Source organism: Triticum urartu, chromosome 2A, assembly GCF_056163025.1.
Source record: "Triticum urartu cultivar PI428250 chromosome 2A, HENAU_Tu73, whole genome shotgun sequence".
Taxonomy (NCBI): Eukaryota; Viridiplantae; Streptophyta; class Magnoliopsida; order Poales; family Poaceae; genus Triticum; species Triticum urartu.
In genome coordinates, this window is record NC_141874.1 from 397,561,668 (window position 1) to 397,574,815 (window position 13,148).

A 13,148-nucleotide genomic window follows, 5' to 3' on the forward strand; every position below is an offset into this window, starting at 1 on the left:
ATTGATTATCATTTTGTTAGAGAGAGAGTTGCTAGCAAAGAATTGCAGATTCTGTTCATTCCTTCAAAGGATCAAGTGGCTGATGGGTTTACAAAGGCATTACCAACAGGACCATTTGAAGAGATTAAGCGTAATCTAAACTTGAGAAGTTCAGATTAAGGGAGGATGTTAAACATAATGTTTTTTTTGAAAGATCCAGCAAATTGTTGGCTTGATTCAGATTAAGCAGGAAGCAACGGAAGCATAACATGGTGAAGGTCCGAAGATCAAAGAAAAAGAAAAAACAGCAACCCTATTAGTTGCAGAACAACACTACACTCTATGAAACGCCATCCACCCACTACAAGGCAACGCAGCTCCGACTCTGATGATGAACTACGAAAAGCTAGGCATAGTAGGCATCATGGAAGATCGCCGAACGGACCACCTGTCGCGTGTCATCGTACGCCACCTGGGCCTCTCCACCACAGCTTCGACTTCACAACAACAAACAGCCGAGGCAATCTCACGGACACGCCGGAGAAGAGCCGACTACCTCGACCAATGCCATGCCTTCGACCTTGCTCACCCCATCATCATTGCCACTGAAGCCACCGTGCACATCCAGTCCGTAAAAAGCACCATTGGGATCAAGATCTTCAAGACGGTGCCCTCAAGAGGGGAAACGACGCTGAAGACGACGCCACCGCCCGATCCTACAGCAGGATCTTGATTTTCACCTAAAGGTCTTGATCCGGGAGTAGGGCTGCAAAGATCCCTGACGACGCCTCCAAGGAGGATAACGACGCCTCCAAGGAGGATAACGACGCCCACGGGCGCCGTCGCCGCCGGCCGACGAGCACCAGCCAGTCTTTCACCCGGAGCAACCATTCCCACGCAGCCGACCAAAGGCCGACAGGTACCTCCACTGGATCGCACACCCCCAATGCAACGAGCACGCCAACGCTGCACCGGGCCACCACCATCCTCTATGCCGAGCCTGCAGAAACCAGATCGGGCCCTGCACCCCACACAAACCACCACGGCCGGAGCCTCCCTGCTCCAGGCATCCACCACGGCCGGAGCCTCCGCTCCAGGCATCCACCACGGCCGGATCCCCCCTGCTCCAGGCAGAGACATCTGGGCACCACCAACCACCGACAGCCAGCCCATCGATCGCAGATCGGGAGCAGACCAGCCAGATCCAGATCCCCAGCTGGAGATCACACGGCCGAAGCCGCGCCACCACCAGCGTGGACGCCCAGCGACCAGCCAAGCCTTCGCGTTGAGCCCACCACGGCGACCGCCGTTGCCTCGCTGAGCCGCCGCCACCATCCGCGCCCGCGAACCGGACGCGGTCACCATGCAGCACCGCGCGCCCTTGATGCACCAGATCCGCAATCCAGCGCGCCTCCTACGCGCGCCCCGCTCACCCACATCCTCGTGCGCAGCCTCGCCAGCCAAAAGGGTCGCCCCGGACGTGCGCTCCTGCCCGAGCATCCGCCGAAGCAACCGGCCCGCGCCAGCCAGCCACAGACGGAGGAGGAGAAAGGCCCCGCCGCCGCCGAGCTGCACAGGCTTTGCCCGGCGACTGCCACCGGCGGCGGCGAGTGGTGGAAGAGACGGTGGGTGGGGTGCTCGCGGCGGCGGCTAGGGTTAGCTCCGGAGCCGCCCGCGGGAGCGACAGGGGAGCTCTATCCTTCCTATGACACTTGTTAAACATAATGTTATGAGGCTGGTGGGCCGAACATATTGTATATCACGTTGGATGGAGTAGTTAGGTAGATATTTATCTCCTTCTATCTCCTGTTTAATATCTCCTGTAAGATTTCATGTTGGTTAGACGAGACTCTGCCAACTCTTGTATTCCAAGTCATCTATCAATGTATACCCATGCGGCTCCCCTGTTGGGAGTAGGAACGCTTAACCAAATCTTACATATATTACACAGTCAAACAGGGGAATGAATTTGGATGATCTATAGAAAAGAAATGACTCATGGGTCAGCAAACGCAGGAGTCCTAAATAACACATTTGGTAAGTGTCGTTACAAATTGCCGAACACTCCATATGCTTGAAAGGTCTAATAAAAATATATGAGATAAATACATTAGGAGTCTTAGAACTTGCGCGCGACGGTCCATTTGGTGCATAAACTTGTAAAATACGTGTTTCTGGTTCATGAACTTGCATGAAGGTGCAAATACGGTCACATTTTACGTGTGCGAACGTAATCTACTGCCTACTAGGTAGGTCATCATGGCAAGGGCCCGCTGTCAGTCTATGTAATAGTTCTTGCATGATAGATTTGCAGAAAAGCCCACGCCTTTTTATTCATACATTGGGCCACTCAAATAAAATAAATAAAACAAGGGCTGAGGTGGGGTTCAAACCATAACCTGCAGCTCAAAATATCGTGTGTACTGCCAGCAGACTGACAAACAAATACACGTTTGTATTGCACGACTATAATATATATTTTATCAACAGAGACTGAAAAATTAAAGAAGAAATCAAACCCGAAAAACAGAATCCTCACAATTCGAACCTGTGAAATTGTGGTCGCCCATAACTAAGCTAACCACCAGGCTACAATGGCACAGGATGTTATAATAATATAAATACTGTTTATGTTGTTATGTCTTTTGTTCAATGTAAGAAATAAAAAAAACTTAGATTCTAGTGAGACCTTCCAAAAATGTCCATGTGTTATAAAAAAAAGGTACATTAAATCTTAGATAATATTTCAACATTGTAAAATATATATTTGTTTAATTAAAAACATACGTTGCATTTAAAATGTTAATGCATTTCAGAAAATGTTCATGACATTTAAAAAATTTAATACAATTTAAAAAATGTTCACTAGTTGAAAAATATTTTGTATCATTCAAAAATGTTTAACATGTATTTGAAATAGGTAAAAAACTTGTAATTGAAAAAAAATGTTAATTATATGTTTAGAAATATTAAGCAAATATATAAATGTCTTTAGATGTATATCTGAAAGAGATAATGTGTATGAAAAAAATTGACATCAAAACATATAATTGAAAAAATGTTAATAATGTATTTGGAAAGTGTATAAAAATATTTCTGTTGCATAAAAAATGTAAAATATGTATGTAAAAGTATATATCAAAACATATATTTGAAAAAATATTAATTACATATTTGAAAATGCTAAAAATATATAGATAATAATGTTTAGTACGGTACCATGCATTTGTTTTTGCGGGGATGTACCATGCATGTAGCTAGCTATGCATATATGACTATATAGTACTCCATCCGTCCCCTTATATAAGACGTGGATAGAGGGAGTAGTACGTACGAGCCCGTGTGTATTTATACAATATTTAAATACTATCCAACTCAAAAAATGTTTAACTATTATTTAAAATGTCGCATACCTTTTTTTATGACGAATGAATATTTTTGTGAGATCAGAAACACTAGAATAAGTAGTATTTCTTACATCAAACAAAAGAGATGACAAGATATAAAATGTTTAGCTCTTTGGATCATTCTTTTTTTGAGTAGCGTCCAAGACTCCACGTGGTCACAGGTTCAAACTGTAATTCTTTAATTTTTCCAGTCCGTGTTTATAGAATATAGGTGGTAGTCGTACTATTCAATCACACTGCCCACGCAAGACTATTAGGGGCAGGTCATGTGTATGAAACCCACCACCTTTTCTCTTCTGTTTTTACTTTATGTGAAGGACCCAGTACACGAGTAAATAAAATTCAAAGGTTTTCTGCAAATCTACCATATGAGAACTGTTACAGTGGACGACACCGGGCCCTAGCGATGTTGGCGTGCCATGCAGGTTATAGATACGTCCACGTATGTAAAATATGACCGTATTTGCATGTCCATGCAAGTTAGTGGACTAGAAACGCGTATTTTACAAGTTTGTGCATCAAACTGACCGCCACACACAAATTCTAAGACTTCTAGTGTATTTATCTCAAAATATATCTATTTGTACTTATGTGCAAACTGCAACGCATTCCTACAATCTGAAGTTATAGACCATCTGAAATTTACCGATGCCTACAGTCTCACACTCACTTAGAAAACCAGTATGCTTAAGTTGAGTACGAGATAGTAACAAGAGATGATTTACCTCTAGCTATGGTAGCTGATGTACACTTATCCGGACCTATTACCTTGATTGTTATTAGAGCCCTAACAAATTAACTGCCTACTTTATGGAGTGCAGTAACCAGAATTCCTTAGCTAAAAAATCGTTATAGGATGGCATCTCCTATCCTGTACTGCATAAACTACTGGAAGCTTGTTGCTACATCTTTAATAACACGTCACCAAGAAACCATGACAGCCTGAAGCTATTTGCACAATCAAATGAACAAGAACTGAATGTCATAATACTGCTTTGCATAGATAAATGAGCATCTAGCAAATCTAGCAGAATAAGATGTATAACATGTTTGACTCAGCAATGAAAGCCATTGATGAAAAATATGAACTGGGTCAAAAACTATGGAGAACAGTTTGGCACCAATCAGTTCAGACGTCCATTTAGTTTCCATCTTATCTCTGCAAATTTGGACAGAAGGTGGTAACTATATAAACATACCTACAGTCTGGATAACTTTCCATTATGAAATATTATATGGTATATCTTCGGACGAGAATTTAGAGCTTTCGGGTGCTCCACACCCCTATACATACAATACCAGGAAAAAAATACTGAGATATTTGAAAAAAAATCTGGGATTTGGGGATATCAAACGTGGGTTCCCGGTGTACTTCTGTCTGAAATTTGGTGAAAAAATACCAGGAAACGTATTCACGGCAAAAAAGACAAAAAAATTCTATGTATAGCAAAACATTGTTTGGGTACATTTTTTTCCAGGCAGTAATTCCTTCGCCACGGATACGTTTTTTGGTATTTTTTCACGAAATTTCACACGGAAGTAGATTGGTAAACCAGGTTTGACATCTTGAAATTTTGAATTTTTTTGATTTTCTGAGAATTTTTTATGAATATTTTTTGTATAGGGATGCGGAGCACCCGAGAGCTTCTATGTATTTTCCGTATATCTTCTGCTTACATTGCCAACGAAATAAGTGGAGCATCCAAAAGCTGCAAGAGAATGATGAATAACATATCGTCCTGCAATATGAAGGAGCATATGCCCAATACTGTAACATTTACTCAAACACGAGGAATACATGTTAACACTGTTGAGTATAATGTTTATTAAAAAAGACGAGATAGATTAGGATTTGTTCTGGCTTGTTTTGTACTCTAAGTAGATGATTATACTCCTATATATATGCCCACGAGGCTCAAGCAATACAACGAACTATTCCACCAATCCCTCTCTCCCTTCTAACATGGTATCTATCGCAAGTCGATCCTAAACCCTAGCCGCCGCCGCTTCCGCGCGCCGCTTCTGGGACGGTCGGCCTCCATGACCGCCGCCGAGGGCCGCGCCGCCCGTACCTAGGGTTCGTCCGCTGACCGTGTTGGCCGGCTGCTCTAGAGAGTCTTTTTCCCAAGCCCTTGCTCCAGTTTTTTTTGCTCTTTCACCAATCGTTTTGATCGGCGTTTTTCTTTTTGGTTTTCCGATCTAATCTTGATCGGTTTGCGCCGCCCACCGCCGTCGTCGATCACGTACGTCTCTACTCCAACACCGACGCGATCAGTCGGCTTCTTTATCGACCCGGTGGCCTCGTGCATCGTCTGCGCGTCTGCCCGCCGGTCGCCCCGACTAAGCGGCCTCGCGCGTCGTTCGCGCGTCTGCCCGCCGGTCGCCCCGACCCCGCGGCCACGCGTCATGCGGCGGCCCTTCCCCGCCGCCGTTCGCGCGCCGGCCCGCTCGTTGATCTACGCCGACCGTCACCGCCCTGCTCCAACCAGGACTCCTGCATCACCCCGACCTGGCGGCCTCGCGCCATGCAGTAGCCAATCGTAGCCACCTGCCGCCCATCGTTGCCGGCTTCATCCTGCACTCCGTCGCCACCCCGCCTCCATCGAGCGGCGTCCCCGACCTCGCGCGTGATCGGATTGATCACCCGCCCGCCGCCGCAATCCGCCTCAGCTACGCAGTGCGACAGACCTGGCCCGTCAGTTGCGCGCGCCTTCGCACGCCCCGTGAAGATCGTCCCCGAGTTTAGCGTGCCTCTCCACCGGTCGAGCATCGGGTTGCCGCTGTGTCGCCCCGTCGGGCAGCAGCGTCGCCGCCCCATGGTTCTCCCCGCGGCTGCATCGACCCGTGTGCTACCGCTGTGTCGCCTCTTTGGGCCGTAGTGTCGCGGCCCGCGGTCTACCGATGCCTCGAGTACGTCTGTTTCAGGTCGTCTCCGTGGCAGCACCGACCCTCGCGCTGCCGCTGCGTCGCCCCATCGGGCCTGTAACACCCACAATGCGGCTATATCTCCCACGTGTTGGGGCACGACTTAGACGCATAGCCGCATGGTAGTTTTGTCGCAAGAGGGGTAATCTTCACACAATCCCATGTACTAAATAAGAAAGGGATAAAGAGTTGGCTTACAATCGCCTCTTCACATAATACATAAATAATTCATACATCTTCCAAAGTACAATCAAGGTCTCACTACGGAACCAAAATAAAAAAAGACAACCCCAAATGCTAGATCCCCGATCGTCCCAACTAGGCTCCACTACTGATCAACAGGAAACGAAACAAAACAACGAACAAGATCTTCATCGAGTTCCCACTTGAGCTCGGTGGCGTGACCTACACTGGTATCATCGGCATCTGCAACTGTTTGGAAGTATCCGTGAGTCACGAGGACTCGGCAATCTCACACCCGCGAGATCAAGACTATTTAAGCTTATGGGTAGGACAAGGTAATGAGGTGGAGCTGCAGTAAACACTAAGCATGTATGGTGGCTAACATACGCAAATAAGAGCGAAAGAGAAGCAACGCAACGGTCGAGAAGCTAGAAGTGATCATGAAACTACTTACGTTCAAGCATAACACAATACCGTGTTCACTTCCCGGACTCCGCCGAAAAGAGACCATCACGGCTACACACGCGGTTGATGCATTTTAATTAAGTCAAGTGTCAAGTTCTCTACAACCGGACATTAACAAATTCCCATCTGCCACATAACCGCGGGCACGACTCTCGAAAGTTTATACCCTGCAGGGATGTCCCAATTTAGCCCATCACAAGCTCTCACGGTCAACGAAAGATATTCCTTCTCCCAGGAAGACCCGATCAGTCTCGGAATCCTGGTTACAAGACATTTCAACAATGGTAAAATAAGACCAGTAAAGCCGCCCGATGTGCCGACAATCCCGATAGGAGTCGCACGTATCTCGTTCTCGGGGCACACCGGATAGGCCAAGCTACGAGTAAAACCAGCCCTCAAGTTGCCCCGAGGTCGCCCCGCAGGTTGCCCGGTTCGGACCAACACTTAGAGAAGCACTGGCCCAGGGGGTTAAAATAAAGATGACCCTCAGGTTAATTACTCCCAAGGGAAAGGTATAGGTTGTTAGGCAAATGTAAAACTAAGGTTGGGCCTTGCTGGAGGAGTTCTATTCAAAGTGAACTGTCAAGGGGTTTCCATAACACCCAACCGCGCAAGGAACGCAAAATCAAGGAACATAACACCGGTATGATGGAAACTAGGGCGGTAAGAGTGGAACAAAACATCAGGCATAAGGCCGAGCCTTTCATCCTTTACCAAGTATATAGATGCATTAATTAAAATAAGATATATTGTGATATCCCAACATATCCATGTTCCAACATGGAACAAATTTCAACTTCACCTGCAACTAGCAACGCTAGAGGGGCTAAGCAAAAGCGGTAACATAGTCAAACAACGGTTTGCTAGGAAGGAGGGTTAGAGGCTTGACATGGCAATATGGGAGGCATGATATAACAAGTGGTAGGTAACGCGACATGGCGATAGAACGAACAACTAGCAAGCAAAGATAGAAGTGATTTCAAGGGTATAATCATCTTGCCTGAGATCCCGCAAGGAAGAAGAGCGAGTCCAAGAAGTAGACAACCCAACGTAGTCGAACGAATCCTCACAACCCCGGAACAAAACCGAAGCTAACGAGAGAAGCAACCCGGAAAGAAGCAAGCAACATAGTAAACAACCATCACATAAACATGGCATGATGCACGACCAAGTATGATGCATGTCCGGTTTATGAGGCATGGCAAGGCAAAGTGCACAAACAATACTACAAATTAAGTGGAGCTCAATATGCAACGGGTTGCATATTGACGAAACACCACATTCAATCATTTAGTTGACTCTCATTTATGTACCCAACAATATTAAATGTTGTTAAACATGGCAAGAGGTGAAGCATAATAAAACTACCTATCTAGGCAAGTTTAAATGAGGCCGGAACAACAAGCAACAAATCCGAAAAAATCCTCATATGCATATTATGAATTTGGTACTGTTCTGCCCTATACACAATTTTAGAGTTATTAAACATGCAAGATGAGTGCGCCATGTTAAACTAGGCATTTTTTCACCCCATTTACATATAAAGATTATTATAAACCGAGTTACGGTTAATTAGTTATGAATTAAAATATTTTAGCATGTTATTTAAGCAAACTTAATCAAACAGCAAGTTAAACATTTTTACCAAGGATGAAAGTTGAATATTATGAAACTAGACAAGATTCTAAGTATTTTTCAATATAAATTATTTTAATATGATGCACAGTTGATGAGTTATTAAATGCATGAACTTTAGGGGCTTTTCTGTAAAACGGCGTTCTCTGGATAAATCCTAAAATCGACCAGAGGGAAAAAAATAGGCACTCGGCCTAATCTGCTAGGCGCTGGGCTGATGTTCTCTCACCATGGGCCAAGCCCAGTCGGAGGGGAAACAGGCCGGTTGCTGGGCCTTGGAGGCCGAGCGGGGCCCACCAGGGCGATGGGGCGGCCTGGACGTCGTCCTCGTCTCGCGCTCGCAGGGCCGGCGGCGTGGCTTGTGGCGGTGGAGCTCCGGTGAGGGTGCTCGAGGACGGCGGGGTGACCGGAAACGGGCGGATTCGGGCGGATCCGGCCCCGGGTGACTCGTTCCTGGCGTCGGCGGGGATCACCGGTGACGGGCGGCGGCAGCTCCCTGCGAAGGAAGAGGCCGACGGGGCGGTTAGTGACGGGAGAGAGAGAGGAAGGCGAGGGCGGCTCTGGCCTGCTGGCATCGGGCGCCGGCGTGCGTCTCCGGCGGCTCCGCTCGCCGGCGGTGGGCGGAGGCGACGTATGACGGCGGGGACGCGGGTTGCTCGGGGACGGGAGGAGGTCCTGCGAGAACGACGGGGAGCTCAGGCCCAGATGGGCTTCCCAGGGCCCGATCTGGGTGCTGGCGGGCCGCGCGGCGGCGCACGGTCGTGGGGAGGCGCTGGGGACATGTGGCGCGGCGCAATAGGCCGAGGGTGGCGGCGCTGGTGGTGGCTGGCGAACGGCGGCGTGCCAAGTGGCGGATCTGCAGCGGCTGGGTGCGGAAAACAAGGCCGGCGGCACTGATTTTAAGGGGGATGCGGCGGCTGAGGGTAGGGGAAGGCATGGAGGGGGTCTATATAAGGCAAGGGGCTAGGGTTAGGGGTTTGAGGCTGTTTTGGAGCCGTTCGGTCCGGAGCGGAGGGGTAGGTAGGTGGGCTAAATGTACTGTGTAGAGGGGGGTTGGACTAAGAAAAGAGCGAAGAACAGAGGCCCGACATCAGTTTCCGGAGACCGAAAATGTCCGACATATGACCGGCTATAATGTCGCTATATGTTTAACGGTCGGCTATGAAACGAGCTCCGAATGCGACGAAACTTGACAGGCCGTCTACCTGCACTATAATAAGACCGCACGCCAACTTTCAACACATTTCGAGAATATTTTCCGGCCATTTATAAAATACTATTTCGGAGGTGCCGCGGGCGCGTGCAAGTGTGTCTGGGCTCAGAACGGACGACGGAGAGAAATGGGGGAAACCGGACGGATGCAAGTTTTAAAAACATAAGGATGCAATGCACGTGATGACATGGCAAGATACAACGCTCAAGCGAATGACAAGGCAACAACAACGAATAACTGGAAGACACCTAGCGCGTCGGTCTCGGGCGTTACAGGGTCGTAGCGAGCGTGGCACGCTATCTCCGTCGCCGCCCGAGGCCGTCCCCGCGGCTGCACCTACTCGCGCGCCGCCATTGCGTCGCCCCTTCAGGCTACAGCTCCACGGCTCGCGGTCCGAGCCGCCGCCACGAGGTCTTCCCGTCGTCGCCCTAACCTGCCCGCCGCCACTGCGTCGCCCCTTCGGGTCGTAGCGTCGCGGCCCGTGGTTCACTCCGCCGTCATGCGCGTCGACCTCTTGTGGTATGCGTCGCGTCGTCTCCCTTGGCGCGGGAACGCCACCATCTGCGCCGGTTTTCGTCACGCTGTCGGGTTCTTCGCCTCCTTCGAGCATCGCCGCCGCGCTCCTAACCTAGCTGCCGCCGCCGTCAGGCCGCCGCAGCCGCTCTTCTTCGGACGCCGCCACGACTACCCCCGTAGCCACCTCCGCTGTCCGTCCAACCCCTTCGTCTTCGTCCAACACTAGCCCGTCGCCAGCGTCGCCGTCATCTACGCCGACCACTTCGTCTACTCCGACAACCACGGGCGATATCGGCCCCGCGCCGGTTGGCGCTGCAACCATCGTCGAGTCCTTCTCTGCTGGCTTCTTCGACTTCTTCGACATGGCGTACAGCTCGTGTAGGTCCCCGTCTACGCATGGCCGGTACTGGCAACACCGAAGTGTGCCTTCGTCCACGACGTGTCCCCGGGGCCCGGCAAGCCTGGTGCGTGCCTTCGTCTACGATATGTCCCCGGGCTTGGCAACCCTGGCGCGACATGTCGTCAAAAACGTCTTCTCCCCGGCGCACCACTGCTGCGCCCATGACTAACTCAGCGCCTCTTTGCGCCCGCGGCTCCACGGCGACTTCCTCAACGCCGGCTACCCTGACTCGACATCGACCACGACATTCTTCGCACGGCTACCTCGACCACAGCTCCAGCACCCACGCTCCCGGCTACCTCGACAACGGCACAAAGGGCTACCGCCTTGCTTGAGCAACCTCGTCGGTTGCCACTCCAGCCACGACTCCACGATGCGTCGACCGTTACGACCGTGGGGGGTGTCCGTTGGCTTGCCTTCGGATTCTTCTCCAGTATCACTGTCTGCGTCGCTACCGTTGTGACTGTGGGGGATGTTGAGTATAATGTTTATTAGGAAAGACGAGATGGACTAGGATTTGTTCTGGCTTGTTTTGTACTTCAAGTAGATAATTGTAATCCTATATATATGCCCATAAGGCTCAAGCAATACAACGAACTATTCTACCAATCCCTCTCTCCCTTCTAATAAACATTAATAAAACAAAGCATCAATAAGAAGATAAAGGCTTCAGCATTTGGCCTGAAGTACAATTTACATTGGACGAACGGGGACAGGAGAGGAGAGGAACTGTATGTGCAAAGAAAAACATCTGACATTTGGTATGGCAACCATTTTCAATTAAGTACCTATAGTATGTTGTGCATGCACAAATGCAAGTGTCTGTGTGAAGGTCCCATTTGTTGTTTAACTGAATCGTTTGTGCAATGCTGTGGGTGGACCATAATTTTCTTTGTGTTGTGATGGCCGGTTCGCTGCAGAGTAGCTCTGTTCTAGCGGTAGAAATGGAACTGCTGCTCCAAATCAAGGATTATAAACGAAGCGACTTGTTAAATCAACATAGACTAGCTAGAAACATTGCCTTGTTCCAATCTTGAAGATTATTGCAGATTTCTAGTCTTGATTATGGCGACAGATTCAGCGGAGCAGGTGTGAGGCTCAACGGTGATCTTAAAACGGGCTTTCTTCACTCTTCAGTAGAGGAAAGACTGCAGGAAGGATTGCAAGGGGAGTAAAATAACATGGAAGATAGTTTATGATTGTCATGCCACCCATCCGCCCCTCTCTGGGTTGGGTTTTACTAACATGAACACAACCCAGAGCCATGACAAATTACTACACTACTAAAAGCGCATCTAACAAGCGCTGAAATTGGGCTACAAAGCAAGATTACACGACGACGACGACTGTAGTAAGGGACCAATCCCATGTGTTGTTGCTACTTGCTAGTCCACTAGCGGGCCTTCTTCATGAAGTAGCAAGGGATCGGGAGCTCGCTCGGATCCGGGGGCACGACGCTTATGAACGTCGGGCCAGCGAACAGTTGCTCTGTCTCCGGAGAAGCTTCCTTGTCGACCGGAGCCTTGGGCTTCTTGTCACACCGATCGGTGGAAGGAGCGCGGCTGGCAGGCCTCTTGACAGCGCTCCAGCTTGTTCGGGACTCCTCGCGACCGGCGCGGTCACCGCCGTCCATGCCCCATGCCACGCGTCCGGCGCGATCACCGCCGTCCGTGTCCGATGCCACGCGTCTGGCACGGTCGCCGCCGCCCATGTCCGATGCCACGCGTCTGACTCGCTCGCCTCCGCTCATCTTCGACAGCACGCGTCCGACGCGCTCACCGCCGGTCAAGTTCGACGCGGCGGCCAGAACCAAAAATTTGTTATCTATCCATCTCCGGCTCGCCGACGCACGGCCAGGCTTCCCGTCCGTCCGCGATGTCTTGAGCAACGTAGCGATTGGGGCCGACGGTGGGGTTGGCAGCAGCGCAGGAAGAACCGCGGCCATCTTGATCTTGCCCTGTCAAGAACAGAGACCAAAGACCAAGGAAGCAGGAAAGGGGACGAAAAGCACGAACCCTAATTCGATCGACGGGGGAAGAAGAAGGCGACTTACTCGATTTGATCTTCGCGTTCCGCCGATCACCTTGCTGCCCAACGCGAGAGCTTCGAAACGAAAGGGAAAGCCGGGGTACGTATGTGATTCCAGTATCTACGTATTTCTAGATCCGGACCTAGGTATTTGTAATTGTCTAGGTCGGTCGTATCTGTACGTCGTATTTCTAGATCTAACCTGCGTACATATCCTAGGTCTTCTTCTTTTTTGAGAATCTCCTACAATGATAGGGTTTTTTTAGACAATCCTACAATGATAGGTAGCCGGCTCGGACCGGGACTCCTATTTCCCAACCGTGCGGTGGAAAGCGAGGCCGCGCCCCTCACGCGAACTTGGGCCGGCCCAGGTATGTGGCAGGCTTCCCTAAATTTT

At 49.5% G+C, this 13,148-nt stretch overlaps 2 protein-coding genes, 1 long non-coding RNA gene and 1 pseudogene across 3 annotated transcripts; all 4 read right to left on the bottom strand.

Annotated features, from left to right (window-relative positions):
- Positions 1-252: 252 nt before the first annotated feature.
- LOC147985248 (uncharacterized) lies at positions 253-1,884 on the bottom strand. Its single transcript, XM_087543988.1, has one exon. The coding sequence runs from the start codon at positions 1,477-1,479 to the stop codon at positions 565-567; it is 915 nt and encodes a 304-aa protein (XP_087400114.1). The 5' UTR covers positions 1,480-1,884; the 3' UTR covers positions 253-564.
- A 4,609-nt stretch (positions 1,885-6,493) lies between these two features.
- LOC125536859 (uncharacterized) lies at positions 6,494-9,517 on the bottom strand. Its single transcript, XR_015616539.1, has 2 exons — positions 8,824-9,517; positions 6,494-8,050 (listed from the first exon to the last, which is right to left on the bottom strand). It is a non-coding gene; the product is annotated as an uncharacterized LOC125536859 (long non-coding RNA).
- A 225-nt stretch (positions 9,518-9,742) lies between these two features.
- Positions 9,743-10,886, bottom strand: LOC147985249 (uncharacterized; annotated as a pseudogene).
- Positions 10,887-11,908: 1,022 nt separating this feature from the next.
- Positions 11,909-12,994, bottom strand: LOC147985250 (uncharacterized). The gene has a single exon (XM_087543989.1). It carries the CDS (start codon positions 12,666-12,668, stop codon positions 12,117-12,119), a length of 552 nt encoding a protein of 183 aa, XP_087400115.1. The 5' UTR covers positions 12,669-12,994; the 3' UTR covers positions 11,909-12,116.
- Between the last annotated feature and the right edge of the window lie 154 nt (positions 12,995-13,148).

Excerpts from the sequence above, each read along its gene's own strand:
- LOC147985248 (XM_087543988.1), bottom strand. The coding sequence starts at position 1,479 with ATGCTCGGGCAGGAGCGCACGTCCGGGGCGACCCTTTTGGCTGGCGAG.
- LOC147985250 (XM_087543989.1), bottom strand. The coding sequence starts at position 12,668 with ATGGCCGCGGTTCTTCCTGCGCTGCTGCCAACCCCACCGTCGGCCCCA.